General features: G+C 51.0%; 1 protein-coding gene across 1 annotated transcript; it reads right to left on the bottom strand.

Moving 5' to 3' along the window:
- Positions 1–27,866, bottom strand: Clcn7 (chloride voltage-gated channel 7). The gene is made up of 25 exons (XM_021220942.2): positions 27,667–27,866; positions 17,485–17,553; positions 16,154–16,225; positions 15,945–16,010; positions 15,386–15,518; positions 14,967–15,076; positions 14,036–14,116; positions 12,745–12,807; positions 12,552–12,635; positions 11,386–11,479; positions 11,038–11,102; positions 10,413–10,529; positions 9,980–10,034; positions 9,267–9,327; positions 8,416–8,554; positions 7,684–7,777; positions 5,987–6,156; positions 4,678–4,729; positions 4,265–4,392; positions 3,956–4,041; positions 3,382–3,511; positions 2,504–2,563; positions 2,245–2,421; positions 1,825–1,905; positions 1–1,591 (listed from the first exon to the last, which is right to left on the bottom strand). Exons 1-25 carry the CDS (start codon positions 27,802–27,804, stop codon positions 1,505–1,507), a joined length of 2,412 nt encoding a protein of 803 aa, XP_021076601.1. The 5' UTR covers positions 27,805–27,866; the 3' UTR covers positions 1–1,504.
- Positions 27,867–27,996: the final 130 nt, after the last annotated feature.

Genomic DNA, 27,996 nt, shown 5'->3' with positions numbered 1-27,996 from the left:
CAAATTTTGATTGTTTTATTTAACCTAATATATCCAAAAATATCATTTCAGCATGTAGTCAGCACACAGCTGCAGACAGACTGCACGTGCTTTTTTGGTAACAAGTCTTTGAGAGCCTGTGCAGTGTTTTCCACCCCTTGGGTCCAACTTTAGGTATGGCCCTTCCCGATCCAGACCACCCCTGGCATTGTCACTTGGACCTCCACACCAGGTGGTCCAGTTTTAACTTCTTGAAGAGCCTGCTGTGGCCAGGCTTGAGGACAGGACGCCATCCAAGCAGGTCATAGAACCCACGCTCTGCAGTGAGTCAGAGCAAGTCTGAGATGGGCTGAGAAGGCCTGAGTCCCTGGACGTTCCTCCCACTGGGCCCTGGGCGGGCTGTAGTCCTCTTCAGGAACTGCACCCTGCCCGACAGACAGCAGCCACTGTACAGAAGGGGCCATCTGCACTCGTTCATCACCATGCCGAGTGCCTGACTCCCAGAAGGCTGAGTCCAAGGCAGACAACAGGGGCTCTCATTTCTCGTTTTAGACTCAACATACTTAGCCCATCTCTTCATGGAAGGCAGAGCCGCTCTTTTGGAGGGACAACTGAAAGGCAGGAGCTGCCAGCTTTCCAAAGAAAGACCTGTGTGGCCTTGTAACAGACTCGTGCCAGAGACACTGCAACCATTTTTACAAAGTTCTGCAGGTGACTGAGGGATGTCAGGTCCAGTGTGGTCCAGCGGAGCCAGTGTTGATAACACGGTTCAGGGGTGAAGTTCCTTGGCTCTGGTGCTCACGGGTCCATCCATCCCAGGGCTACCCCAGGATGGCCAGGCCCTGGGGGCCATTTCCCAAGGACGTACCACACAGTACAGTAGTAAGCAAGCTACTATGGACCCCAGGGACCTAAGGGCTTCAAAAAGACCTGCCTTCTGGCTGTGGTCCAGTGCCACGACTCCAGGTCTGAAAGCCTAGGGCAGATGTTGGTGAATTCAAATTCAGTCTGCAAGTGATTTTCAGATCACAAGCCCCAGGCATAGAACCAGTCTTCTCATCTTCTGGACAAAGACACGGGGCGGTATGTGTGGTACATGTGGGTTCCCTGACAGAGCCTGCTCCAGGCTGTACAGCTCCTCATGCCCTGCTACTGAAGCTCCTGGCTGTGCTGTGAGCAGCACAGACACAGGGTAAGGGCTTAGAGTCAGAGCAGAGTCAGCAGTAAGTAGTAGCTCATGTCTGTCTCTCTCACACACACTAGCCTCTATTGTGCTCTTAGAAGTGAGCCACGAGGGGTGTGATAACACACATTTTATCCTGGGAGAAGGACCCAGGAGTGGGGCAAATCTGAGGCCTGGAGGGTCAGGGTCAGGGGAAGTGCTGATGACGGAAACCAACTGCCCAGGGAGGGCATGCTCCTGTTGCTGCACTGCCTAGGGAGAAAGGCTTCGGCTGAGATCAGGGACCCTGGGAGGGGGTGCAGAGGGGCCGGGGTGCTGCTGTCCAAGGCTGGGGGCCAGCCCTCACGTCTGGGCCAGAGAAAGCTCTTCTAGGCCTCCCTTTCCTAGGCGGTATCTTGCTAGGTCCTTCCTGGTCACCAGCCCAACCACCTGCAAGAACAATACCAGGTCACAGAGTCCCCATAGGGTCTACAGAACTTCTACTCCATGCGATGGCATACTCCACATACTAGTTCTAAGTAGGTGTACAGTAATAGGCTAGGACCCAAGGCTTACTGGCCCGAGACAGACAAGACCCAATGTCTACCCACAACCTAGCAAGAATATAGGAAGCAGAGTGTGAACCATCCAGCAATCTCCGGCAGGACAGACAGCAGGCTCACCTGATTGTGGTTGTCCACTACTACCAGGTGCCTCAGGCCCAGAGCCCGGAAGAGCTTGAACACCCGAGGAAGAGACGCCTCCTGCAAAGTCATGAGCAGCCTTTACCCCAGCATGGAAGAGATTCAAACCCCAAACCAAGCATTTCAAGGGTACTGAGCTGTCCCTTCCCCTCCATGCCTGACTCTAAGGACCTGGGGTTCTCTGAGGCTCACTACTACTCGAAGCCCAACTTTTCTCAGGCTGTCCCTAATACATTCTGGTTAGATGGCCATCTCAGGATGCAAGCCCTACTTGCACCATGCCAAAGGCCTGGCAATTACTCCACAGGATTCCAAAGGCTTCTTACCACCTTTTCAAAGTGTACAAGGCATCAAACCATACCCCAGGCCTGGTTCCAACTCCTCTGGGTCGGTAAGTACCTGAGGCACAGTGTAGGGAGAAGGGTTCATGAATTCAGAAAGGTCCATGGTGCATTCACGCTCATCCTGGGATACGTGAATGGACTGGATTGGGGGGAAGCGTGGATAGGCATCGCGGAAGTCCTTCAGCCTCAGCCGCCGCTGCACCAAACCCATGTTGGACCTCTCCACAAACACCTGAAGGCGGCAGCCAGTTATGTGTCTGCCACTGTGAAGGACGGTGCCCAGGACACTCCCACCCACGGGTGGCTGGGTGTACCTTGTGCTTCAAGAGAACGATAAGCTGGGAACGCAGGATCAAGCCTTGGAGCCTGGCTGGCTGCAGGAGAGGAAAGAGTCAGAGGCCTTGAGACCGCAGTGGGAAACTTTGGCCAATCCTATTCTGGCCAGATTCCTGCATTGGCCCATGGCTGCTGTTCCACAGTCACCTCTAAGTACAGGCATTGAAGTGAGCATCTCTCACACGATCCTGCTAATCCCTCAAGCATCTGACACAGGACTAAGCCTCCCAGCAGAGCATGGAAGTCATGCTGAGAAAGAAATCAACAGGTAGCAAGATGTAGCCCAAGTGTGTTCCTCACATTCTTTTAGTCCACCAGGGCCAATGTCCAACACATCCTAGCAGGCTAAGACCTGGGCCAAGGGCGTCAATATTAGCTGGTCTCACCCCAAACCAGCACCTTTTGACAGATGTCTTAGTCACCAACACCATGGCTAACAAGTCCAGTTAGAACCACAGAAGGCCTGTAGTCTGTGGGGGACAGTCCAGCTAAGAGAGGACTTTATTACTCTACCAGGAATACAAGATGTTCTGTTCAAGAGCTAGAGGACTGATGAATGGTTAAGTGCGCTTGATGCTCTTGCAGAAGACCCAGGCTTGATTCCAAGCACCTACATGATAGCTCACACCATCTATAAGGCCAACTCTAAGGAGATCTCTTGGAATTTGCAGGTACCAGTCATGTATGTGGTACACATACATACATGCAGGCAAAACACATAAATAGAATAAAAATAGTATCTTAAAGTTTCTTATTCAGGTGAACTACATAACACCCCCTCCACACCCCTGCGACATGTGCTGCTTACAAGCACAAAATAAAAAGGAGCTGCAGTTCAGAGAAGTGCCCACGGTACCTGGGTGTCTCCTACATCCTCAACCACAGGGAATCCATTGTGATTAGACGCTGTGTCGCTTAGGACATCCACGATGATGCCAACCTTCTCTCTCCTCCTCAGGCAGGTCACGGGTGTGCTCATTACTTCCCTGCCAAAAGGCCAAGTGAGTCACACCACAGCACAAGCTGTCAGGGGACTTCTTTAATAACTTTTGTTTTTGTTTTGTTTTTTTGAGACAGGGTTTCTCTGTGTAGCCATGGCTGTCCTGGAACTCACTCTGTAGACCAGGCTGGCCTTGAACTCAGAAATCCGCCTGCCTCTGCCTCCCAAGTGCTGGGATTAAAGACATGCGCCACCACTGCCCGGCAAGAACTTTTGTACCATGTGAATACTTGACCGACACGAAGCTGTCGGTCCCCAGGACCCCCATTTCCATGCCAGAGACTTAAGGAGGCACTGGGAGACCAGCCATGAACTGGTCACAGTGGGAAGGCTGGGACCTGGGCTCTCCACAGGCATTCAGTGTTTGCCCTGTCCACATCCACCCATAGCACCCAGGAACCCAAAAGCTTAACAGGCCAGCTGGCCATACCTGGCAGTGAGTGAGTGCGAGGTGACCGGGGCTTCCCAGTGTAGGAAGGGCACACTCTGCAGCTGGATGTGCATGTCATAGAGGCCCTGGGTACAGAGTCAGGATTCAGGACACTGTCCAGGGGTCCTTATGGCACACTGCCTTTCCCAGGGCCCTACTACTGCTCTCCTCCTGAAGAAGGGCATATGGGAATGACTCAATGGGCTCCCTTCCTTCTGCAGCTGTTGCAAGCCCCTTAAACCCCAGTGCCAGGCTACAAGGACAAAATCCAGGGTAACAGAGGACAAACCACCGCCTCATGCTGCGTACCTCAATGAAGACATCACCCACAATCTTGGCAGTCATCAGCACCAACATGATGGGAAAACCGTAGGTCACGTTGCTGGTGGCCTCCATCATGATGACTGTCAGGCTAAGGGTCATTCTCACGATCCCACCTGTGGGGTAATCATAAGCCCCGTCCCTCTAAACATAGGATCCCCAGCTCTGCTACATCTGCAGTCTTTTTACCCACCCAACTTTCCAGACCCCAGAGGCAAGGATTCTAACTGCTGAGCCCTACCTATTGCCACCAGGCCACACTATGGGACTGATGACCTCATCTGCCTCACTTCCAATCCTGCTCACATAAATGGCAAAGGGTGGCTATGGTGGAACACACAGTGGGTAAACAGGGTAAAACTGAGGCTAACTCACCAAAGAAGGCCAAAGCTGGGGCTTACCAAGCTGAGCAGCAGCTCCCATCAGGGCGTACTTCCCCGGATCTGCCCAGATCTGCAGGACGAGACAGGTAAGTATCAGAGACGGCGGCAACCGCACCCGACTTGCCAGGACCTACTAGTGAAGACGCTATGCTTGGGCACAGTGATGCACGCACAGGGCCTCTTACTCCAGTGCCCACTGCTACTAACAGTGCGCTAACACTTTAGCTAGGTGTGCCACATATAGGGACAAGGTACAGACTGTGCCACCTGCCCTCACCCATGAGTTGAGAAGGCTGTGCTTTTGCCAAGGTCCCTACAGACAGTGAGGACAGCAGACAAAAGTATGCACAAGGTGCCATGGCCCACGCCCACGGGGACACACTGAATCACCCAAGGAAAGACATTCAGCTGTGAAGAAAGAGATCCTAGAACACGTCACAACACAGATCAAACAACAGGACATCACACTCAGTTGACATTGCAGATATGAGGGTGTACACTGTGTGCCCTAAGAAATGTTGACAACAGATGAGCCCAAAGACCACGGGAAGTAGAGGCTAACAGAACTGAGGAAGGGAAAATAGGAGTGACTGTTAATACAGCAGGGCTCCTTTCTAGGTGGAGAACCAACACTGAAGTTGGAAGGGATGGTGGCACAATGCTAAGCATCTAATGCCACTTAACTGTTTATGTTCACAGCAATCACTCCTGTGAACCACATCTCAGAAGACAGAAACCAACCAAAGCAGATCTAGACAGACACCTGAGCCCGAGGACAGGGGAGGGGCAGCCACAGGCTTCTTGTGGCTGTCCCTTCTCTAATTTGTCAATCTAGGGTTTTTTCCCTTCCCTCCTTTTTTTTAAAAAATTTTTTTTTCTCCTTTTCTTTTTTGTTTTTTGAGACAGGGTTTCTCTGTGTAGCCCTGGCTGTCCGGGAACTCACTCTGTAGACCAGGCTGTCCTTGAACTCACAGAGATCCGCCTGTCTCTGCCTCTTGAGTGCTTGGACTAAAGGTGTGCCTTATCACCGCCCAGCATAACTTGTCAATCTTACTCAAACTGAAGTGAGAAAACACACAGATCAAAACCACCCGGCAGCTGGTGAGAGGAAGGGCTGAGGCCTGCATGCAGGTCAGTGCTAGACAGACCTGGGCTCCTCATCTCCCTGACGTGTCTCCACAGTTATGTCAGGTAGTATTCCATGGCATCAGAGCTTTTGCCTAGATGCACCAAGCGTCCAGGTCTCACCTGTGGTGGCCCCTAGACCTAGGGCCACCAGGAACACTTGAGGAGTAGAGCTCTCCTTGGCATGCTTCCCCCAACTCACCGCTGCCCCTGTGAGGTAGGACAGGGAGATGCCAAAGAGTCGGCCCCAGGCAGCCCCAATGAGCAGGGATGGGATGAAGACACCAGCAGATACTGTGAGGCCATAGGTCCAGCAGGCCAGGAAGAAGTAGACCAGGGTAAACAGGCCGAGAGTCATGGGGTTGTAGGAGCCTAGGGGAAAGGAGGGTCATCTGCCTATGGCTGGGACTCAGGCTTGTGCAGGGATTGCCTGCCTGCCTGCCTGCCATGGGCTCCCATCCCAAGAAGCAGGCCACCAGAGCCCAGATTCCCAGTGGTCCCCAGAGAGTTCTATATTCTCAGCTTCTCAGGTGAGAGGTAGGTCCCCTCAGAAGTGCTGGTGAGGAAGCACAGCAAGGTAGCGTCAAGATGGCAGCATAGCTGTCAAATTCAGGGCCCATAATGCCAACACCAAACTCCCCAGAATGAGCAACAGCCTGAAGTCACTGTTCCCTGCCCATGTAGAGGCTGTTCTCCAGCACAAAGAGGAAGCCCTTACTCCTGAGAGCTCAGTGGACTCCATCAGTGTGACTTCACATATGCCAGCGGCACTAGGGCAGCTCAGGGCAAACACTCACCAGGGGTGAGAGGTGACCAAGACATGTTCTACTGGACCTCCAAACCATTCCTAGCCACTGTAATTAGGGGCCAAATTCAGTGGGAGGTATGTAGATCCTACACAAGATGATGAGGTTATATTTGTGGATGAGAAACCAGGGAAGGCCAAAAAGAGAGGAAGCTCAGTGGCCTGTGTAAAAGCCAGGCTGGGGATGTGCCATCAGTCTGTGAGACTAACCATGGCACAGGTGACTGATGTTAGCAGGAACAAGTCAGTAAGGGCAGAGGTCCACATGTGTAAGGCCATTGGCTTATTCTATGGCAAATGTATCCATTAACTTTCATGATCCTTTCCTATGGACAGCCCCCCACACAAGGAAGCCCCCAGTAGCTTTACAGTAGGACACAATTATAAACAATTGTCCCCATAAGTAGGGTGTATGTCATGGTTAACTTCAGTTGTTAATCTGATACACTTGTGAACAGGGAACTGAAGGACTGCCTCCAGGTGTGGACATGCTTGTTGGGACGTTTTCTTGATTGCTAATTGAAATGTGAGGATCCAGCATACTGTGGGAAGCCAGAAATCAATGTTCCTTCACAGTCTTTGCTTCAGTTCCTGCCTCAGCTTTCCTCAAAGATGGACCACAACCTATAAGCTAAGTAAACCCATTCCTTCTCAAGTTGGTTTTCATCAACAGCAGAAAGCAAACGAGACAGTAAGGGAGGAGATGGAGCCACAGGTCTAAGGATGCTAAGCTCTGCTTGGGCCCAGTGTGTAGGGCTTAGCTCTAGGCACTACCAGAAGGGCCTGAGCTTAGAGTCATCAAGCTAAGTTTTCTACTGGAGAGAAAGATGGAGGTGACACAGGTGATTATCCTTAGGAAGAAAGGTGAAGACGGGGAGCTCAGCCAGTCCCTCTCCGGTGCTTGGCTGCCAGGGACCCCCCACAAAACCCAGCAGTCCTATGCAATCCCATGTCTCCTACTCTGCCATGTTGGTTCCTGCACTGCAGCACACTTCACCATACCAGAGAAGACTCCTTAGCCCAGAGCAGTGACCTCTGAGCCAAGAGCCTGTCCACTGTCCATAGGAAGCTGCAGCCACGCTGACTTCACTTACCTGGTGGGTCATGGAACAGGCTGACAACGCTCTTCTCAGGGGTGTTAAAGAAGGCTGCAGCCATGGAGTTGTATTCGCCATCTGCACAGAAGAGCTGCAGAGTTGAGAAAGGAAGGACACAGAGGGGGAGATGGCCACAGGGCAGATGCTGTGCGGCTGGCTGCTGCTCATGTACCCCGAGTCTGGAGAGCACCAGACAGGATCTGGGCGCAGAATTCAGCCCGAGGCTAAGTTGAGACAGGGTTTCACTGGCATGACCACCTCTCTGGGAGATGGAGGTCCATCCATCCCTGCCATCCAAAAGAAACAGGAGCCTAGGAGCTTCATAAGCAATGCTCCAGAATCCACAGTGGGGCACTGGTCCTGGGAGCCAGGAGGCCCAGTGTTCTCCGCTGAGTACTATTTTACTACATGGAGGGACACATCATTTGTTTGCCTGAGGAAGAGAGGCAGCTCTCGTTAGGGGTCCTTATGAGCTTTTACAAGTATCTTTATATGGTTTCTGTATGGTTACAGGTATGCACTTCTCTAATCTACACTGAGCTTCATTCTAAAACTCTAGGAGGTCCTGGAAAGGACTTTGGTGAGATCACTCTAGTACCCACTCCCCATGCACCTGACAGACAGCCTCAGCTTTCCATGGGACCCTACACACAGAGCATTGTTACCTCTGGGAAACGAGAGGTCTGCAGTTGGTCCTGCTCACAGGGCCAGCCCAAAGCCTGTGCCTACCTGGAGTGGGTAGGACATGGAGCTCCCCTGCAGGGGCTGGCAATCTCGAGATGAGTAAATCAAGACAAATGCCACTGTTGCTGTGACAGCAGCCACCAGCATGGCCTCAATCACTTGGAGGCAGGGCCGGTGGATGTACCTAGAGACCAAAGTGGACTTTGCTGCAGGGATGGCCAGGGCTAGTAGCCTCATCTGCCCTGCCCCTGGCAGTTGCCAGGGAAACCTGACCCAGAACCCATTGATGAGAGGAAAACACAATACAGGTTTAATGATCAATCAGCCCAGACTCCTGGGGTTATCTTTCTCCCTGTGGCTATAGATGTCTTAGTATCCACTCACCCATCCTGCTACACCAGCATAACAGCTGAAACCAGTGCAAAACACAGGTAGACACGCCATGAGCCCAAGACCTTCCCAAACAACTTGATTCTGCTCTTCTAATAAACGGGCTGGCACCCCAACTTGATTCTGCTCTTCTAATAAACGGGCTGGCACCCCAGGCAGAAGGTGGGCAGCATCTAACTTACCCATGACTTTGTTCTCCATGACAAATTTTATCTGCTGACTTTCACAGACCCCAGGAACATTTCTCAGGGGAGGAGCCGCGGCCGCCAGTGTCGCCGCGGCCGCCAGTGCGGCCGCCAGTGCCACCGCCGCCGCTTCCTCCTCCTCCTCTTCCTCCCCCCCCCAACTGCACTTACCTGTCCCTCTACCCCAGGCCACACTCTCCACCTGCCCTGAGCAGCTGAGGGAAGGACCCCTACTGACAAGGCCTCCACAATTTGTCCATTTCCTGCACCCACTCCGTGGGGCTGTACCTGTCAATCTGGTACACAAAATAGGGTTCTCACCTGATTCGAAACATGGTTAGCCAGTAATTCAAGGCATTGAACACAGCTCCAAGAATGCCACCTGTAACCAGAAAAGAGACTAACGTTAGTTTCACAGGAGAACAGTGGAGTTCTTAGAAGTAGGAGGTGCTGGCATTACCACTAAGACTCCTCTGCCTTCCACTCAGCTGTATATGGAGCAGTACGAGCCAGCACGCCTCACTCAGAACCCCAACCTTCAGATTCTGAGCATTTTCAGGTAGGAAAATCTACACCAGACCTCTGTGTCAAGTATAAGGTGGAAACAGATGGACTCCTGTAAGGCTTGGGTCCCTTCCCCAAATCTCATATATATATATATATATATTCATTCTAAATGCCAGGAGAAGAGGAAAAAAAGAAAGAAAGAAAGAAAGAAAGAAAGAAAGAAAGAAAGAAAGAAAGAAAGAAAGAAAGAAAGAAAGAAAGATGAACCCCTTCAGGCCCTGAGTATTTTGGATAGGAAATCCTCACTCTGTAGATGTTGTAAAGTCCTCCCTCCATCCCTCAGGGAATCTCATTCCAAGTTTGGAGCTTTGCAGTGCCCACTGCTGCATGCATCTCCATAATAACTCTAGCAGTGCTATGCCTGGAGGTGAGGAGTGGAGACCTTGACCAAGGCAACTGCAGAGCTGGGAGTTCATCGTCCCCAACACAGGTTCACTCTGGTCCATGCTATAGGGAGGGGCCCTTACCCACCACACCCATGGCGATGAAGACCGGAATCTCATGGATGGTGTAGGCCATTTTCTGTGCAGAGGGGAGAAAGCAAAGGCTTTGAGAAATCGCTGCTTAAATTACAGGGCTGGACAGGAGTTCTGCCTACATGCACAGACCTTCTATCACTTCTTTCAGAACCAGAGGATCCATGGGTGAGGTAAATGGCCTCTGAGAAGACCTTATGCCCATGGCCCTTCATGGCTGAGCTGGGGTACACTCAAAGCTGGAGCAGATCCCTGGGCACACACTCAGAGCACTGCAGGGCCCTCAAACTGACAGGCAAGGGTTCAACGTCCCTACTCAGACTTCTATTTTCGCAAAGCCATGTTCAAGTCTCAGCCCTGTCCCCGTGGGGTTCTCAGGTGGCACCGGAAAGGGCAAGCTGGAACTATGCGGCTGGCAAGTTACCTCCGAGTCAAATCTTCCAAAGTTTATGAGGCCAGGGCTGGACAGGTCCCACATATTTCCATGGTAGATGCTCAGAACAAAATTCAGTGTAAAGGTGGAAATCATGGAAGCAAAGAACTGTTTCAGGGAGAAGTCAGGGTCTTAGAGGCTTGCCTGGCAGACCCAGTCCTTCCAGAGTCCGGCCCAACCCACTCAGTACTCAGTGTCCTGAGAGCTCTATCTGGCCCGCCCAGCACCCTCAAAGCCACATGTGGCCCAAGTAGATTCTAAGAGTTATATAGAACACTCTCCTCTGAATGCCAGAAGCAGGCGTGGAGACCCGGACTTCTGTCATTTGGAAAGCTGTGTTTCTGGATACCCCATCTAAGACAAAGGGGAAGGGGCTGGAGCCAAGTGGGGTTGTCAAAGTTGGAGTTGCAGTTCTACACACAAGCCATAAGAGAAGGTAATGTTTCTGGGGTTCGTAGGAGCCATCAGAGGCAGGCAAGACTACTTAGGACAGGTGTAGAGGGACTGGACCACCGAGGGACTCTACAACACAGAAGGATGGGCTAACTCTGAGGAGTTCCTGAGGGATGAAGAAGTTCATCATCCTGGCCAGGGGGCACCTTCCTCAGCCACTTACAATTCTCCATGTCAGGAACTGATTCCAGAAGGAAGCGCCCTCTTCCAAGCTAAACAGGACCCCACCTGGAAGGCAAATAGCAGGGCTAGAGTGCCACCAAGGTGACAGGGCAGCCTATCCACTGCCACTGCCCAACAGAGGCACCAAGGAACTAAGTCCATGAAAAAGGGATGCTGCGAGGTGGAAGCAGGCCACAGCTGGTGTCTTTAAGACACTGCCCTCACCCTCACCAGGCACTTGTCTGCAAACCTCAGAACTATGCCTACAAGAACTATGCTTCAGCACCCTGGGCATCCATGAAGCACCCGAAGGCATAGCCAGCGACGAGGTGGAACTGGCCCTCCTTACCCACAGGGGCTCCAAATGCGGCAGATACGCCAGCTGCAGCTCCAGCTGAGACAAAATCCCGCTTCTCTGTATCTCTGCGGAAATATTCAAAGATCTGAAAGAGAAAGGTGCAGGGCTGCTTAGCACAAGAAGGGGAGTTGGAAACAGGTCCCATCAAGCAGGCGAGAGAAGGGCTGGGAGAGGCTGGGATCTTTTTTTCGAGATAATCAGGCAGGGAACATTTTTCTAGATAATCACATCATTATTAACACTATAATAGCTACTGGATTCGCAGAGAGCAGTATTACAGACAGTGACAGAAACCAGGAGAGCTGGCATTCCCATGTACCCACAGCTGAGAACAGTGACTGAGCTTCTCCATACATGCAAGAAGTCTATGAACTTCTTGTTCCAGCTCTACCCTAGTGACTGAAGAGAACACAGGGAGTGGAAAAATATCTAAACTTGTTCTAATTTTAACAAGGATTGGGCTGGAGAGATGGCTCAGCAGTTAAGAGCACTGACTGCTCTTCCAGAGGTCATGAGTTCAAATCCCAGCAACCACATGGTGGCTCACAACCATCTGTAATGAGAAACAAATAAAAAAAAAAAAAACAAACAAAAAACCTATGGGCCAGAGCGGGCAGGGCTGGAACAAGTGGGGCGGAACAAAAGGGAAGTGGGGAAAAGGGAAAAAAAAAAAAGGATTGTTCAGACAGGCTTGGTGGTGGTGGTACATCCCTGGCATCTCAGTTCTCAGAAACCTTGAGACAGAATCCTAAGTTCAAGGCCAGCCTGGTCTAAACAGTGTAACCCTGTTTCAGAAGACAGCTGTAGATTTATTGGCATAGAAGTTTAGTGTAATGTCTATCTTATTGCTGGTAACAGTGGGAAACATGACAAAATTATTCCATGTGTCTGAGGAGTCATTTACAGCTCTGACTTCCTTCAAGGGACTGTCCTGAGAAGCTGGTCAGAGAGTCAACAGAATCACACCAGCATCCTAGTGACTGACCATGGGGAGGCCGTACAGTCTGTAAGCACCTGGACTGGGAGCCGGCCAGACTGCCCTTAGAGTTAGAGACGGTGGCAGGAGCTGGATGGTGAGAGAGACCCATAGGTCTGGATGGAGACTCAGCTGAAACACAGCTATGAGTCCTCAGTCCACAAGTGTGTGGAGGACTCACCTTGAAATCTCGCTTGAGTGACGTTGACCTTCCCTGTGAAACCCCGGCAGCTATCACGGATCCTGAGTGGATCATTGGCCCTTCCTGGAGCGCAAAGCAATCAGTTCTCAGAGGCCACGCGTGGGTCTTGGTGTCCTCCAACGGACAGAGACTCAGACTCAGGAGGGACCAGTGACACACATTCTGTTGTTACCTTTCCCACAGCCAGGCCCCCTACCACAGACAGAATCACGCCAGACACCTTGATCACCAGCGTCTGCAAACAAGGAAGATACGGAGCTTGAGTAATCCCTGGGGCTCAAGGGAGGCCAGTGCTGCTGCTGAGTGCACAAGGAGAGCTCCCACTCACCATCCACCCATGCCACAAATGCTAGGGCAGTGCCCAGGGCTCCTGTTCCACACCCCCTTGGGAACTCAGTGTTGCTGTATCCCTGGAAGGTTCTGAGGGAGGAAGCCCAACCCTGCCCTGCGACTATGCCTCTGCCCTAGGCCCAGCACAGCTTTACCTTGCAGACAATTACTTGCTGGGACTGACAGCATAGCCCCTACCTCATGAACATGCAGGTGCCAGCACCTATTCCACGGACACCCCATTATTCATCCCCACACCAGGCCAGGAACCATGAAGGTGGGGACTGAAGGACTATGACTCCCCTAAACAATGTGAACCTGGTGAGTGACCAGGGAGGTCAAGGGTGAGCAAACGCTGACTCTGTTATCTGGGCCCATCCTGGCACACAGCCCCTGGTGCAGGGAGAAGGGGTAACTGGACAGGACAGCATGCTCCACATAGGCTCCGAGGAAGTCTCCGAAACCCAGGCTGTTAGGCAGAGGTAGTTAGCAAAACATTCCAGATTGTTCCACAAAGTCTAGTCAGCGCTGTGCTGTGTGGGAGCATCCTGTCCCCCTACTCTATAGCAGAGCAGCACAGGACTCTCCAGTTCCAAGAAGTGACCACACTTTCCTTGGCTGCAGGGCACCAGGCCCAGGAGCACCCCAGGGTGGCCATGGAGCATCAGGCAAGGGAGGAGTACCTCAGAGGAAGCTCGTGCCTACCTGCCTTCTGAGATAGGACAGGAGGCAGTATCTGGCCAGACTCAGGCAGAAAGGCTGGTCTTGCAAAAACAAGCAGTAATGGACTGTGGTGACAACTGCCCAGCCTCTGTGGCCTTAGGATGCTGCTAAGGTTATATGAGTGTGAGCGAAAACTTTGAAACCAGGGAAGGAAAGGCAGGCCATCTCCACCCTAGCTCAGCCTCTCTAGCTCTGACATACTCAGGGCCATAGAGTCCGGAGTCACAGACATGCACTGCATGGCTGCAGTCACCACTTTACACTCCTGCACCACTTACTGCAGGCCAAGTCCAGCTTTTGCCACTTTCAGATGCACAACTTTGTGCCAGATGTGGAGGGTCAAGCAAAGAAAAAGACAGATAACATAAGCAGAAATCCCCTGCCCTGCCCTGTCTCACTGCACACCTCACCTTGAGCCGCACCACGTGGGGGATCTTCACCCCATTGAGGAAGCACTTGATCTGAGGGATTCCGCTGCCGGCAGCAACTGGCTGGAAAGACAGAGGTGCCAATGAGCAGGTAAAGTAAGGGGATGCAGCCGCTACAACCCCAAGAACAGACATGAGGAAGGGCTTCCTGTTAGGGATGTAGAGGTCGTTCCCTACACCCAGTCAGGAATGGAGCAACCCTGAGGAAACCTTGTGAGCATGTGTGAAGGGTCAAGGGAAGAATCTGATGGTTATGTGTCCCCAAGTGAGCTGGGTGAGGGGACACTGCAGGATGAACAAGACATTCACCGTGTACCAAGCAGGAACTAACACTTCCTATCTATATACACAGAGCAGGTTCTGAATGCTCTCTAGTCCTTCTTTTATTACCCCCACAAAAAAAAAAAGACAAGGAGCAGAGAGGAACCTAGGAAAAAGATGGACTCCTGGGATCTTTGGAATTAAGATGTATTTTGGAGGAGCCACCTGTGGGTTAAGAGTACAGTCTCCTTGGGGAATAGCTGGTCCTGCTGCCTCCTCTGCTTGTATTACCCAAATTCCTGGGAACTTCAAGCCCTAGAATAACCTTTTAGCTAGCTATATGTGAATATGGGGTAGGTGTGGTATACCTATGGTTTGGGTATGAATTGGGTGGCCAAGAGATGGGATGGGAGTTATACTATTGCATCAAACAGTACACTACTAGGAGCAGAGCTGAGGAAGTCCCAGTGTGGTTTCCATTCTGACTGAACAGTTCCCATTCAGAGTACACTGGGATTCTCTCTGGCAGAAAGCCTCCATGGTCACAGGCTAAAAGGGGCCCATGATGGGAAAGCTAGAGGAGCCCATACTCTCACCAAGACCACAAGCCCGCTCTGGATCTAGGGTACCCAGTCCCTATACACGGCTTTACCTCTATGAAGGCCACAATCACAGACCCCACGAGTACGAAAGCAGAGTTCAGCGTGGCCCACAGCAGGAGGGAGAAGGACAGGCCGCCCTTCTCGGTGAACTTGTCGATGTCTCAGGGATGGTCAAGGACAGTTACTGCTGTACTTCTGGAGCACCCGTCTGCCCTACATGTCTCACTCTGGACAGATCAGCTCATGACTTGGGCTGCCACTACTACTGACTAGCTAGCAGGCCACAGTGAGTGTCACAGCCTGGCTCGGACAACACCACATATGTGCTGAGCGCCGCACATGTCTTGTAGGTGATCTCTATGGAGCCCGGTCTGCTCTGTTCTTTACTGCCTGCCTATGAAGGCACACACCTGGCTCTGCTACTGAGCCCTCAGCCCACATGCCCATGCAGAGTGTCTTTGGAGGATACTGTCCTTGATGACTCGGTACTTGAGGCCTGCCAGGTTCTCCACTACAATGTCAATGAAGCAGGCTACTAGGCCTGTGAGGATTCCAATGAGGGCACAGATAACCCAGCGCTTGATCTCCACTGTCCGGAAAGCCTAGATAGAGATGGGGAACAGGGCACAGTCAAAGCTGAGTGCTGCATCCAGGAACCTGCTCTGGTGCTAGAAGATTCAAGGGCTGCCACCACACATAGTACAACGTTCAATTCTCGCCCCAAATCTGCCAGAAGCTGACCCCAGCCAGGAGGTAACACTCCCTAGAAATTCACAACCAGCTACTAGTATTTGAAAAATTGTATACTTGGCCATGATGATTACAGTTCTCCCTCAGTTTCCAGTATCTGGGGATAGGGGTCCCATGTTCAGAGCCCCATCCTCCAATACACAAACCATGAAAACAAATGCCGGCTATAGAAGGCATAGCTTGGGGGAGAAAGGGGGGGGGGGAGAGATGAAACAGGGACACTGCCTGGCCCAGCCTGCTGGCACCCAGGTTAACAAGCCACAGGCCACTCTGCTCACCGTGTGGTTGATTCGTCTTTCCTCCTCCAGGAAGAGCTGATTCTCGCTGTTGTCATAGTCCAGGCTCTGCACAGACCAAGGCACAAGAAGCTCGATTACTAACCCAGGGAACTGGTGCAAGCCTAGCCAGGGTAGAGGACAGGGTAGAGGACAGGGTAGAGGGCTGGCAAGGGCAGGCTTGAGCCCAGGGAGAAGGATGGAGAGCCCACCTCATACTTGAGGGAGAGCAGCTTCTCGTTGTGTGGAATCTCCTTGGGGAAGGTGTGAGGAGGATCAACATCCTGTAGAATTAAAAACAGACTCTCGAATCCCAGAGCTCTGCGTTAATCTGACTGACACCAAGGCTGGGAAGGCACAGAAGTCTACAAACCACCATCCTCTGGGGTGCCTCAGGTTTGTATCAGGAGAATAAAGTTAGTTTAACACCCTAGAAATCAACCAATGCATAGCAGATCTCTGAGTTCCAAGTCAGCCTGGTCTACAGAGTGAGTTCCAGGACAGCCAGGGCTACACAGAGAAACCCTGTCTCGAAAAACAAAACAAAACAAACAAACAAACCAATAACAACAAAACCGAAAAACCATTATAAACCCTCAACAAAGCTGGGTGTGGGGGGAGCACACCAATAATCCTGGCACTCAGGAGGCATAATTAAAAGGATTGGGAACTCAAGGCCAGCCTGGGTTACCTAATACCAAGAAGGGAGGCAGCACGGAGACAGCTTGTGAGCCAGAAGGCCAGGCTTTAGCTCCCATCTCCAGTCCTGGGAAAAGCAAACCTCTAGAACAGAAAAGCTAAAAACGGACACAGGCTCTGCAGGGATGGATCGGGAGCTGAGCGCTGTTCTAGCAGAAGGTCCAGGTTTGGTCCCTAGGGACCCATCTCTATGACCTATCACAGCTGTAACTCCTGCTCCACGGGGCCCGGTGCCTCTGGTCTCTGAGGACACCTAATCTTACAGGCAAGTGACGACACTCTACATCACTGCCCACTGGGGCAAATGAAACCACAGCAGATAGCACCAAGGACAACCAAATCCCCCTGTTTGTTTTTCCAAGATTTGTCTTTTGTTATGTGTAGGTATGTATGTGCCTGTGAGAACAGGTACTTATGGAGGTCAAAATAGGGTGCTGGCTGCCCGGGAGCTACAAGTGCAGGCAGTTGTAGGCCACCTGACATGAACACTGAATCCTTTGTAAGAGCCCCTGAGAGCTTGTTTTAGGGACACCAGAATCTACCCCATGGTCAGAGGAAATGGCTTCTTTCCACGCCTGAGGATTCCTTGTCCCGGAGCCCAGTCTCACCCATTCCTAGAGTCCTCAGCTCATTGGGTCCTTGTCACACTAAGCTCCCCCTGACAAAGGTCTCTGTACCATGTGGCCACCTCCACAATGTTTCTGCCCTTGTCACAGCTGCTGGTCACTTGGCCTCAGAGGCCCTCATGGACATTCTGTGAGCCCTCTCTGGAGTCCTGCTATCTGCTGACCGTGCTGCCCCTCCTCCTATCCTCAGTGGGAGCAGGGGACATCAGGCCACTCACCGGGTCCAGGAGCTCATCATCCAGCTCCACGTTGTTCATCTGTCCGATTCGAAACAGTGCAGAATGAGGCTGAGGAGAGACCAGAGGCAGAGGTGAGGGAGGCAGACAGAGCGCTCCTTCTCATCCCCACCCTTACCCTGCCCTCCTTGGTTTCGGAAGCCAAGTCTGCTCCTGACATGCACAGCCTGTCCCTGAGAAGTCCAGCACGGGACAGAAAGCCCAGCTTTCCTCATGCTAGTAGGACACCACCCTGTCTGTTCCAGACAAGAGAAAGCATGATCATGTACCAGGGCTAAAGGCTGCGGGATGTGTCACTGCATGAAGCTCTTTCCTCCCCTGCCTACCACTCCTCTGCAAAGCCATGTCTAGTCTGGCTTCTCTAGCCTCTATCTGCTTCAAGCAGCCCCCCAACCAGAGAGTGGTGACAGAGTGGCTAGACGGTGTGAGGTCCTTGCAGATCACACGGGTGTAGGACAGCTAGTACCCTTTAAGGACACGTCCTTGACTGTCAGCCTCACAACCTGGATAAAGCCACGCCTGCCCAGTAAGGGGGAGGTGGACAAATTGGGGGGTGGGGAATGGCACTTATGCCCAATTTCAACTATTTCCTGGGTGTTTTCAGAAATGTTGGTGAAGAGGGGGTTACACGGGAAGGCCAACTTTTGACCTGAGCAAAAGCTGTGTGGTCCTTTGTCCAAAGCAGAGTAGCTGTGATGGAAACAAAGTATAGAAGACAGAAGGAGCTCCAGGCCAGCCTGGCAGCTCAGACTGGGACTGTCCCTGGAGCATCTTCCTGAGCTGCAGCTGCTCTACATCACGGTGCATTGGATGAGAACTTGCCCTTTCTAGTCCACAGACATCCAATGCTCCAGTTCATCTGCATCCATCCATCCCAGAAACAATAGAACCCCTTACAGAGACACTCCTGCTTCTTATAGGCACCGTGACGTAGAGCAGACAGGTGGGCTATTCCACATTCACCCCAAACACATGGTAAAGACTCCTCCTCTGGAGCCACAGGACCCTCTGTAAAGCTGCCCTACTCCCTAGGGGTATAGCAGCCTGAGACCCATAGACACCCCACAGCTATATGGATGTTCACCACAGCCATGAGTTCCCTTCGGTGCTCATCCTAGGTTGACTCCTACTCTACTGAGCAGCTAGAGCCCAGAGTGACAGCAGTGAGGATGGCATCGGGTGGGGCAGCACAGGACTCAGCTAGAGTCCAGAGTGACAGCAGTGAGGATGGCATCAAGTGGGGCAGCACAGGACTCAGCTAGAGTCCAGAGTGACAGCAGTGAGGATGGCATCAGGTGGGGCAGCACAGGACTCGGTACCCGCTGGCTGCCCTGCTTGTCCCTGTGCACACATAGGCATACGTTCATGTTCACAATTGGAGGATGGAGAAAACATCTCAAAATCACATCTGTGAGCGTGGCTGCCAACCTTCACCCCAAGTATCCTCAGGAAGCATGGGTACCAAGAGGAAAGGGCATAGGATGAGGTGACAAACATCTACATTATTTATTTCCCTTGGGAGAAGGGAAACCTAGAAGGGAACACACCCTGCACCCAATCATGTCCATTCCCAGACTTTCCCCTGGGGAATGACTGTGGGCTGCTCTTGGTTAGGCTGCTTTCTGTTTGGTCACCAGACTTCCACATGACCCACACATGATAGGAAAAGCAAGGGTCACTTAGAGAGGTCCCCTCTGACTCTGTCACAGTCTCACTCGGAAAAGACAGCCTCACATAGCAGCTATTCTGAGGCAGGTAAGGTGTGCTAAGAGACTGTAAGCAGGCTACCCTCTTCGCCTTGTTGAGGACAGTCTATTTTGAGGGCCACCATCAACAGGACAACACCACAGTACTCTGGCTGCATCTGAACTTCCTGTGAACACGGAACTCGACCACAAGCACATTCCAAATAACGCATCAAAAGTTACTAGTTTCCAGGGATAAAAAGATGGCTTTTGCAGTTCCTGAACCCACATGGCAGCTAACAACTGTCTGTAATTCTAGTTCCAGAGGATTCAACACCATCTTCTGGTCTCTGTGGGCACTGCACACATGTACAGATATACATGTAGGCAAAACACTCATACACATAAGTAAAATGAAATGAAATCTCAAAAAAGTTGAAGTTACTCATTTCCTGTAACTTCTCCAGCAAATATTACAGTTTGACTCTGACACCCAGGGCCCTCTAACGAACTATCAGCCCAACACAGCCTCTCCCAGGATGACTTCACCTTAACTAACTACACCTGAAAAGACTGTTTCCATATGAGGTACCGCTCATAGGATCAGGGTTAGGGTGTGGACAAATCTTTGGGAGGGGAGCAGTATCTATCTATGCCATAATATTTTTTCTTCCTCTTCCTCCTTCTCCTACCTCCTCCTCTTCTCCTTCTTCCAAGACAGGGTTTCTCTGCATAGCCCTGACTGTCCTGGAACTCACAAATCTGCCTGCCTCTGCCTCCCAAGTGCTGGGATTAAAGGCGTGTGCCACCACGCCCCCCCCCCCTTCTTTTGGTTGGGTTTTCAAGATAGGGTTTCTCTGTGTAGCCCTGGCTGCCCTAGAACTCAGAGAGATCTACCTCCCCCCAGTGCTAGAATTAAAGGTTGCATGCACCACCACTCGGCCACACCATGTTAAGTGATTTCCAGGTAAGGTTCACATAGCAACCATAGAGCTCCACTGAAGGGCTCTGCATGTATATGTCATCAGAAGTGATCCACAACAAAGTACATGTTTCTCTTTAATAAAAGTTTTGGGGTCAACAGTGTCCCAAATTGCTGAGCCCAGGAAAAAGTCAGGAGTGCTCTGTAGCCTGTTGGTCACTGTGCTGGCCCAGCAAGGAAGCTGCTGCAGAGTCGCAGTACTGTCGCAGCCTCTAGTCAATGTGCACAGAAGGTATGCACATGTGTCAGGCAGGGTGCCAGGCAGGGTGCCAGGCCTGCGCCCACAGGACTCTTGGGGTGGCACCCACTATGAACCCTGTTTGCCTTCTCAGGGAAATTCCCCTAAGTGTCGAGTGACCAGGAAGAAACCCAAGGATACTGAGTTAGGGCAGAGAGAAGGGTAAGTGGCCAGGCTGTTTTACCTATCACAGACCGGTCAGACAAGCCACAGACATCAACAACTATTTCACTGTACCATAAGTAGCCAGAGTCAGACCCACAAAGCCTAAGGAAAGGAACCTCAACAGTTTGAGAAGATGATAGGAGAGGAGCTAGCTATGGGTCACATGACAGTACTCGCTCGCACAATATCCGTGGCCTTAGAATTGGTGAGCAGGGGCCCACATCCATGAAAAAGCAACAGTAAGCAGAACACAAAGTCAGGTAAAGGCTGACAGGGTAATGTGTGACAGTGGGACAATCCAGGCTGCAGTGGGGCACAGGTGCTGCGCCCACCTTAGCAGAGAAGGAGCCGCAGAGGGTTCAGAGCTGTGTCTGACTAACGGAGGGTCCCATGGATCCAGACACACTGCACAGTTGGCAAACTCAGTGCTCTTGTACAGAGCTACAATTACTCAACACACCGCCCTAAAAGGAGGAACTTGTTGAGAACACGGGCCTGCTCAGGACTACTTTTGTAATTTCTGGGAATCTATAATTACTTCAAAGTTACATAAAACAAAAATTCCCACACACCAACAGACTGAAAACTTAACTTTCAAAACAATAAATGCAAATCATAGCATCTGCGAATGACAGACAGGCAGAAAGCAGACAATTACAAACCACCCCCACACACAGGAGAAATGACCAGAAGAGCAAGGCTCTGGGCTGACCCCTCTCCATCCCAAATGCAGAGAACTGCTGATCAATATACACAGAGGTGCTCGGGCCTCCAGTGAGATGCTACTGTCTGCCCACGGGGGGAATAGAAAACTGGAGCTGAAGAAATGGCTCAGTGGACAGGAGTGCTTGCTGCACAGGTCTGAGGGCCCCGAGTTCAGACTTCAGCACTCATGGGAAAAAGCTGGCTACCTGTGTGCATGCAGACACAAGAGGATCTGTGGGCTTGTGGTGGCCAGTCTAGCTTCAGGTTCAGTGAGACTCTCTGTCTTAAAGGAGTAAGGTAGTGATAGAGCAGGATACCCAATGTCTTCCTCTGGCCGCTGCATTTGCTTGTGTGTGCGCGCGCGCACACACACCCCCACCCCACATGCACCACTTTTCCATAGACACCAATCTTACACATATACCACATATACCCCTTTCCCATACATATTAATCTCTCACCCACATACACCCTCTCCCAAATACACTAATCACACATACACACACACTCCCAACTCCCATACATCATCATCATCATCATCATCATCATCATCCCATCTGTTCCACATTTTAGTGAAAAACAAAAAGAACAGAAAGTGGAATCTCTAAGTGACATCTGAATCCCTGCTACAATATGGATCGACCTTATAGACAATGTGCAGAAGTCAGTCATAAAAAAGACAAATATAAGGGACCTGCGGATATGGTTTGGTTGGCAGAGTGCTTGCTCAGCGTACAGGAAGGCCTAGATTTAATCTCCAGCACTATAAACCAGGCATGCCAGCATAGGTCTTGTAATCCCAGCATTTAGGTGGAAAGAGAGGAGTCAAAAGCTCAAGGTCAGAACTGGAGATGGCTCAGTGGTTAAGAACACTGGCAGCTCTTCCAGAGGACCCAGGGTTTGATTCCCAGCAACTACATAGCAGCTCATACCATCTATAACTATAGTTTCAGGGGATCCAATATTCTCCTGGCTTCTGCCTACATTGGGCATGTATGCAGTGCAAATACATACATGTAAGCCAGCATGGTCTACATAGTGTATTCCAGGCCTGTCAGCTATGTGGTGATATCCTGCCTCCACTCCTTCCCCATCCCCCAAAAGTTCAAAGTCATCCTCAGCTATAAAGCTGTTTGAGGTTAGCCTCCTTAGTATGGCTACACCCATAAAGACAGAAAGTAAGAGGTGGTGGCCAGGGGAAGGAAGAAGATGACAAGAAAACTCTGGGTACAGTTTCAGTTTTACAAGATGAAGAAGTTCGAGAGACTGATTGCCCAACATTAAGAATATACCAAAGCCAGGCGTGGTGGTGCACGCCTTTAATCCCAGCACTCGGGAGGCAGAGGCAGGCGGATTTCTGAGTTCGAGGCCAGCCTGGTCTACAGAGTGAGTTCCAGGACAGCCAGGGCTACACAGAGAAACCCTGTCTCGAAAAAAACCTAAAAAAAAAGAAGAATATACCAAATGGGCAAGTCATAGTGGTGCACACCTTCAATCCCAGCACTCGGGAGGCAGAGGCAGATCTCTGATTTTGAGACTGGTCTACAGAGTGAGTTCCAGGACAGCCAGGGCTACACAGAGAAACCCTGTCTCGACAACAACAAAACACACACACACACACACACACACACACACACACACACACACACGCGCGCGCGCGCGCGCGCGCACACACACACCCCAGACGGCGGCAAACACCTGCAATGCTAGATTCTTAGAGGTTGATGGAAGAGATCAAACATGAGATAGATAAATAAATAAATAAATAAATCTGAATGAATGAATGAATGGGGTGGCTGGAGAGATGGCTCAGTGGTTAAGAGCACTGACTACTCTTCTAGAGGTCCCGAGTTCAATTTCCAGCAACCACATGGTGGTTCACAACCATCTGTAATGTGGATCTGATGCCCTCTTCTGGTGTGTCTGAGGACAGTGACACTGTACCCACAAACATGAAATGACATGAAATAACTAGATAAATAAATCTTTTTTTAAAAAAGGAAAGAAACCCCTGAGCTGGCAGGATGGCCTAGCGGATAAAGGCGTCTCCTTCAGAGCTTGGTGACCTGAGTTCAATCCCCTGAGCCCGTACGGTGGAGCAAAGAGGTGACTCCAAGTTATCCAGATTCCATACACACACGTGCAGACACACATACACACAAAATAAATACATGGAAAAAGAAATTAAAACCTGGCCTCAACTAACCAGAGTTCAAGCCCAACCAGAGCCACTTACACTCTGACTTAGACACTATACCAATCCTCTGACCACACATAAAACTTAGGAGTGGGAAGTGAGGGTGCTCTCTTGTGCGCAGAAGCCTGGGTCAACCTCCATTATGGGGTGAAATGGTGAGAACAGTGTGTGAGCCTAGACAGCACATTTATGTTACATGCTCTTCCTACAAAGGCACACACACACTTATGTACACACACATGTACTCACACACCAATTTTATTTAAGAATGAGGACCACTGTCTTCTGCACCCTTCCAGGTCCAGGTGGCAGCAGCACGCTCCAGTTCTCTGGAGCCTGGGCTGAAGGACAGCACTTTCACACCAGGGAGACACCCTATTTTTATATTTTTAATATTTTCTTAAAGACAGTGTTTCTTTGCATAGCCCTGGGTGACCAGAGATTAGCCTGCCTCCGCTCCATCACACACAGCCTTTGTTTTTAAGCTGCTCACTGTTGCATACTTCCAGTTCTATATTCCCCACTCTATGAGCAGCTGCCATGTGCCAGACTCCTTGCTAAACACCAAAGAAACCCAGACTGCTGCAGCAGGGACATCAAACAAACAAACAGATAAACCAGCGCAAAGGTGACAAAGGGGACAGAGAACTAGGAAGAGAGGCTGGCTTTAGACGCAGTAGTCAGAAGGTCTACAGGAGTGAAGCAGCCCGGACCAGGGAGGAGGAGGCCACAGGAACAGGACTATGGGCAGATATGGTTCTGTATGGCTGCCTGGAGGCGGCCAGGACCCTGCCCTTCAGCTGTCCAGCCCTGTTGGGCTGAGGCTTGCTTATGGGCTGAGAGAAGAGGAGAAATTCCTAAGACTGAGAACCAACAGCTCTCACCAGAAGACAGCAGGGACAAAGGACCACTGGGACAGTCAGAGGGAGGACCCTTCCCTGAAGCTCTCCAATGGCCATAGGTTTCCTGTCTTCCCCAACAGCACCCTCAGACTATGGTCTGTGGTGTAAGTTATCAGGACAGGACACAGTTCCACACTCACCTGAGGTCCCTCCTCTGCTGAGGGAGGAGGTGTCTCTAGTGGCAATTCCCATAATGGGCCTGTAAGAATGCCCTGCATTTAAAGACTGCAAACACACACTGCCACCTCTCCACCATTTGCTCTAGGATCAAACAGCCTCCCAGAAAACTCTACTTCCTGTTGCCCACACACATGACGATGACTTGCAGGCTGACCTCACCCTCTCCCCGTTCCACTATCACCCCACACCTAAGAAAAGGATCAAAGACTTGGCCTCCAGGTAGTGTCACAGGGCCTGAGCTTTAAACAGGGCGCAGCCTGTCCAGCCTTCAGCAGCTACCACATTGCTTGGCCAGCTTCTGCCTGCTGGGTGGCAGCACTGCCCCCACCCGACCCTGGAGATGCTGCAACAAACCCCAAAGGCTCAGGCGGTACCCAGGGCCACCCCACTGTGTTCCCCTTTCTATGTCCAAAGGGTCCTGACTGCAGACTAGCTCACAAAGACTCCTACTGCAGCACCAGGGCAATCCATGCTTACCTAGGAGCCTACTGCCCGGACCTTCCCCGGGAAAAGAAACGCCAACGAATCATTCAGCCAAAGAGGGGACACAGCCAAATGTCAAGCGCAAAGACGAAGTTCTTTTAGTTGGATAGGGTTTTTGATTTGTTTGTTTTGAGACAGGGTCTCATCTAGTTCAGCCTGGCCTCAAAAATCACTTTCGACTTCTGATTCTCCTGTTCTCACCATTGGCATGCCCCATCATAGGTATGTGCCACCACACGCAGTTTTATGTGGTGTTGGAGGCTGAGCCCAGGGTTTCACTGATACTAGGCAAGCACTCTGTCTCCAGACCCTTTTCGTTAATGACTAGCATCTTTTGAGAGCCTGTTTTCTAACAGGCTTGCTCAGTGTTATACACTCATTAACTTTTTACAGATGAGAAAACTGGCACCAGCAGGCCTTAGATCCTTCCGGAAATTCTGGCTGGTCCAGTGCTCAGCACAGAGGGTTCCCAAGCTGGAGCCAGTGCCTGTTCAACCTGCCTGACCAGGTAAGGATTCCTTAGCACCGGAGTCCCCATTTCCTTCATGCCTCTCCTAGGCCTAGTCAAACCCAAGTCAACGCTTGTGCCTGAAAAAGGCTCCTACACCCGGACCACACCCCACACACATACTCTCTCTGTTCTGTTGCTCTTCTTGTCTGAGGACTTGGCACAAAAGTGCTCATTGCACATATTCCTACAGGGCTCGTCACAAAGACCCAGCAAGGTGTTGGGCCTGTTCCCAGAGGGAAGAAAGCTGTCCCATGCATCCCAGTGACCTGCACGCAGACCTGGGGACTCACAATGGGGCAGGTGCGCAATTATTTTTTTAAGTTGTTTAACAGCAACCAATCAATTGTATTAACTGCAGATTTAAAAGCTATAGTGGTATTTAGGGGAAAAGATCAACTCTTTCTTTACTCTAATGTTTATTTGCAAAGAAAAGCAAAAATAAATAAAAACAAAAAAACCCACACCCATTCAGCCCAAACTCAACTTCTTTCAGTTTCCAAATTCTTTCCTCTCTTAAAACCAGTTGCCAACATAAAGCTACTTTCTTTTTGGAGAGAGACTTGTGTGTGTGTGTGTGTGTGTGTGTGTGTGCACGTGTGCACTGGAGTGTGGTGGAGGCCTCTCTGGTGGAGACCAGGAGAGGAAAAGGTGGTCAGATCACCTGGAGCTACACTTACAAGTGGTTGAGCCACTGGACCCAGGTGCCAGGACCTGAACTTGCGTCTTCTCCAAGAGCAGCAACAGCCCCCTTCACCAAAGGTTACTTTCTTTACAGCAGGGATAACAAATTACACCACCCAGATGCCCTAGGAAGGCAGACAGCTCTACCTCCTGACTTAAGTCATTTACTATCGATCACTCCTGCAGACCAGATGCACAAGCATGTCACTTCAAAAGGGGCTGAGCTGCTTCCCAGCAACAAGGAGTCACTTTGACTTTCATTGTCCTATGCACCTTCAAGGGTCTAGCAAAGAAAGCCTGAACATAAGCTTTGATGCGGCAGCCCTATCTTGTGCTCTTCTTAGCCTTTAAAACCACAGGAGTGGGCTGGTGAGATGGCTCAGTGGGTAAGAGCACCCGACTGCTCTTCCAAAGGTCCAGAGTTCAAATCCCAGCAACCACATGGTGGCTCATAACCATCCGTAACAAGACTGTCTGAAGACAGCTACAGTGTACTTACATATAATAAATAAATAAATCTTTTAATATATATATATATAAAACCGCAGGAGTGCAGGAGTGTTTGTTAGACACCTCTAACATCAGAAGGACAGAGGGTAAAGGACAGATATAGAACAGACTAACATCAAAGAATTGATATAAGGAACTGACTCAAAAGTAACACGATTCACACAGGCAAGAAAAGCAAAAGCAGGCAAGTAAACCAAGCTGTGCCCGTTTCAAACACGATGCATTTAAAGGCACAAACTGCTTGGAGCGCTGAGCACACTCTGGCCTCTGACTTGTTGCTTATCATGTCTGGCTGTACATCCCAAGTTCAACTAGGTAGTAAAAGAAAATGAGGGGAAATGCTTGTCACTGCAATTGTGTCCCTAACATCTGCAATACCTCCTGTGAGAAAGGAGACAGGCACTTCCACTGAAAGCACAATTCTGCAATTTAAACTGTGAAAACTACCAGGCGTGTAGTCCAGGCCTTGCGAGTTCTTGGGAAAATGAGACAGGATTATGAATTCATTGGTGGTCTCACTCTGAGACCCTAGCTTGAAACGCCAAGGGCTGCGGGTGCAGAGGTCGTATGATTGCCTAGTATGTGTAAACCCTGGCTTGGCCCTCACCACGAAAAGTAAAATTAAAAAACAAAAGCAACGTTAAAGTCTTGGGATCTCTTGCTGAAAAGTCAGTGACAATGGTTCCTGGAGGGGAGGGTATCTATCATTTTCTCTGATGGTGTAGCCACTGAGGAACGAGATGGGAAGGGGTTCAAAGAGAAAGAAAGAAGAGGCTTATGAGTGCGAAGCTATCAAAAATAAAAGTCTTCCAGGATTCAAAAAAATAACAGAGAGGAACACCGTGGCCTCCCTCTGGGCCCCGCCTGCACACTGAGCACCGGCGCGGCGATCCGGGCGGCCGCATCTCCGGCCCGCGGGCCTCACCTGGCGCGCGCCGGGCCCAGCTCCGTTCAGCAGCGGCGTCTCCTCGTCAGGCTGCCCTGTCCTTCGAAGAAGCGGCGCCCCCTCCTCCTCATCACGATCTCGGCCGGACCAAGACACTTTCTTAGAGACGTTGGCCATGGCCCACTGAGGACCAAACTCAACGAGAAGAGCCGGCAGACCGGCAGCATTCCCGTGACCCGCGCCCGGGTCTCACGTGATCCATCACCGGTGCCCATGTGACCGACGACGGAAGCCGGCAAGGTCCCGGAGCGCGGGGTCTCCTGGGAATTGTGGTTCACCGGTCCTTGCAGCCAAGGGTAAAAACCTAGA

The sequence above is a fragment of the Mus pahari genome, chromosome 21 (assembly GCF_900095145.1).
Source record: "Mus pahari chromosome 21, PAHARI_EIJ_v1.1, whole genome shotgun sequence".
NCBI classification, from domain to species: domain Eukaryota; kingdom Metazoa; phylum Chordata; class Mammalia; order Rodentia; family Muridae; genus Mus; species Mus pahari.
This window is presented reverse-complemented; position numbering and strand designations above follow the sequence as displayed.

Excerpts from the sequence above, each read along its gene's own strand:
- Clcn7 (XM_021220942.2), bottom strand. The coding sequence starts at position 27,804 with ATGGCCAACGTCTCTAAGAAAGTGTCTTGGTCCGGCCGAGATCGTGAT. Across the intron at positions 11,103-11,385 it reads CGCATTTGGAGCCCCTGTGG|GTGGGGTCCTGTTTAGCTTG; the intron begins GTAAGGAGGGCC and ends TTTGCCTTCCAG. Across the intron at positions 1,906-2,244 it reads CTCCCTACACTGTGCCTCAG|GAGGCGTCTCTTCCTCGGGT; the intron begins GTACTTACCGAC and ends ATGACTTTGCAG.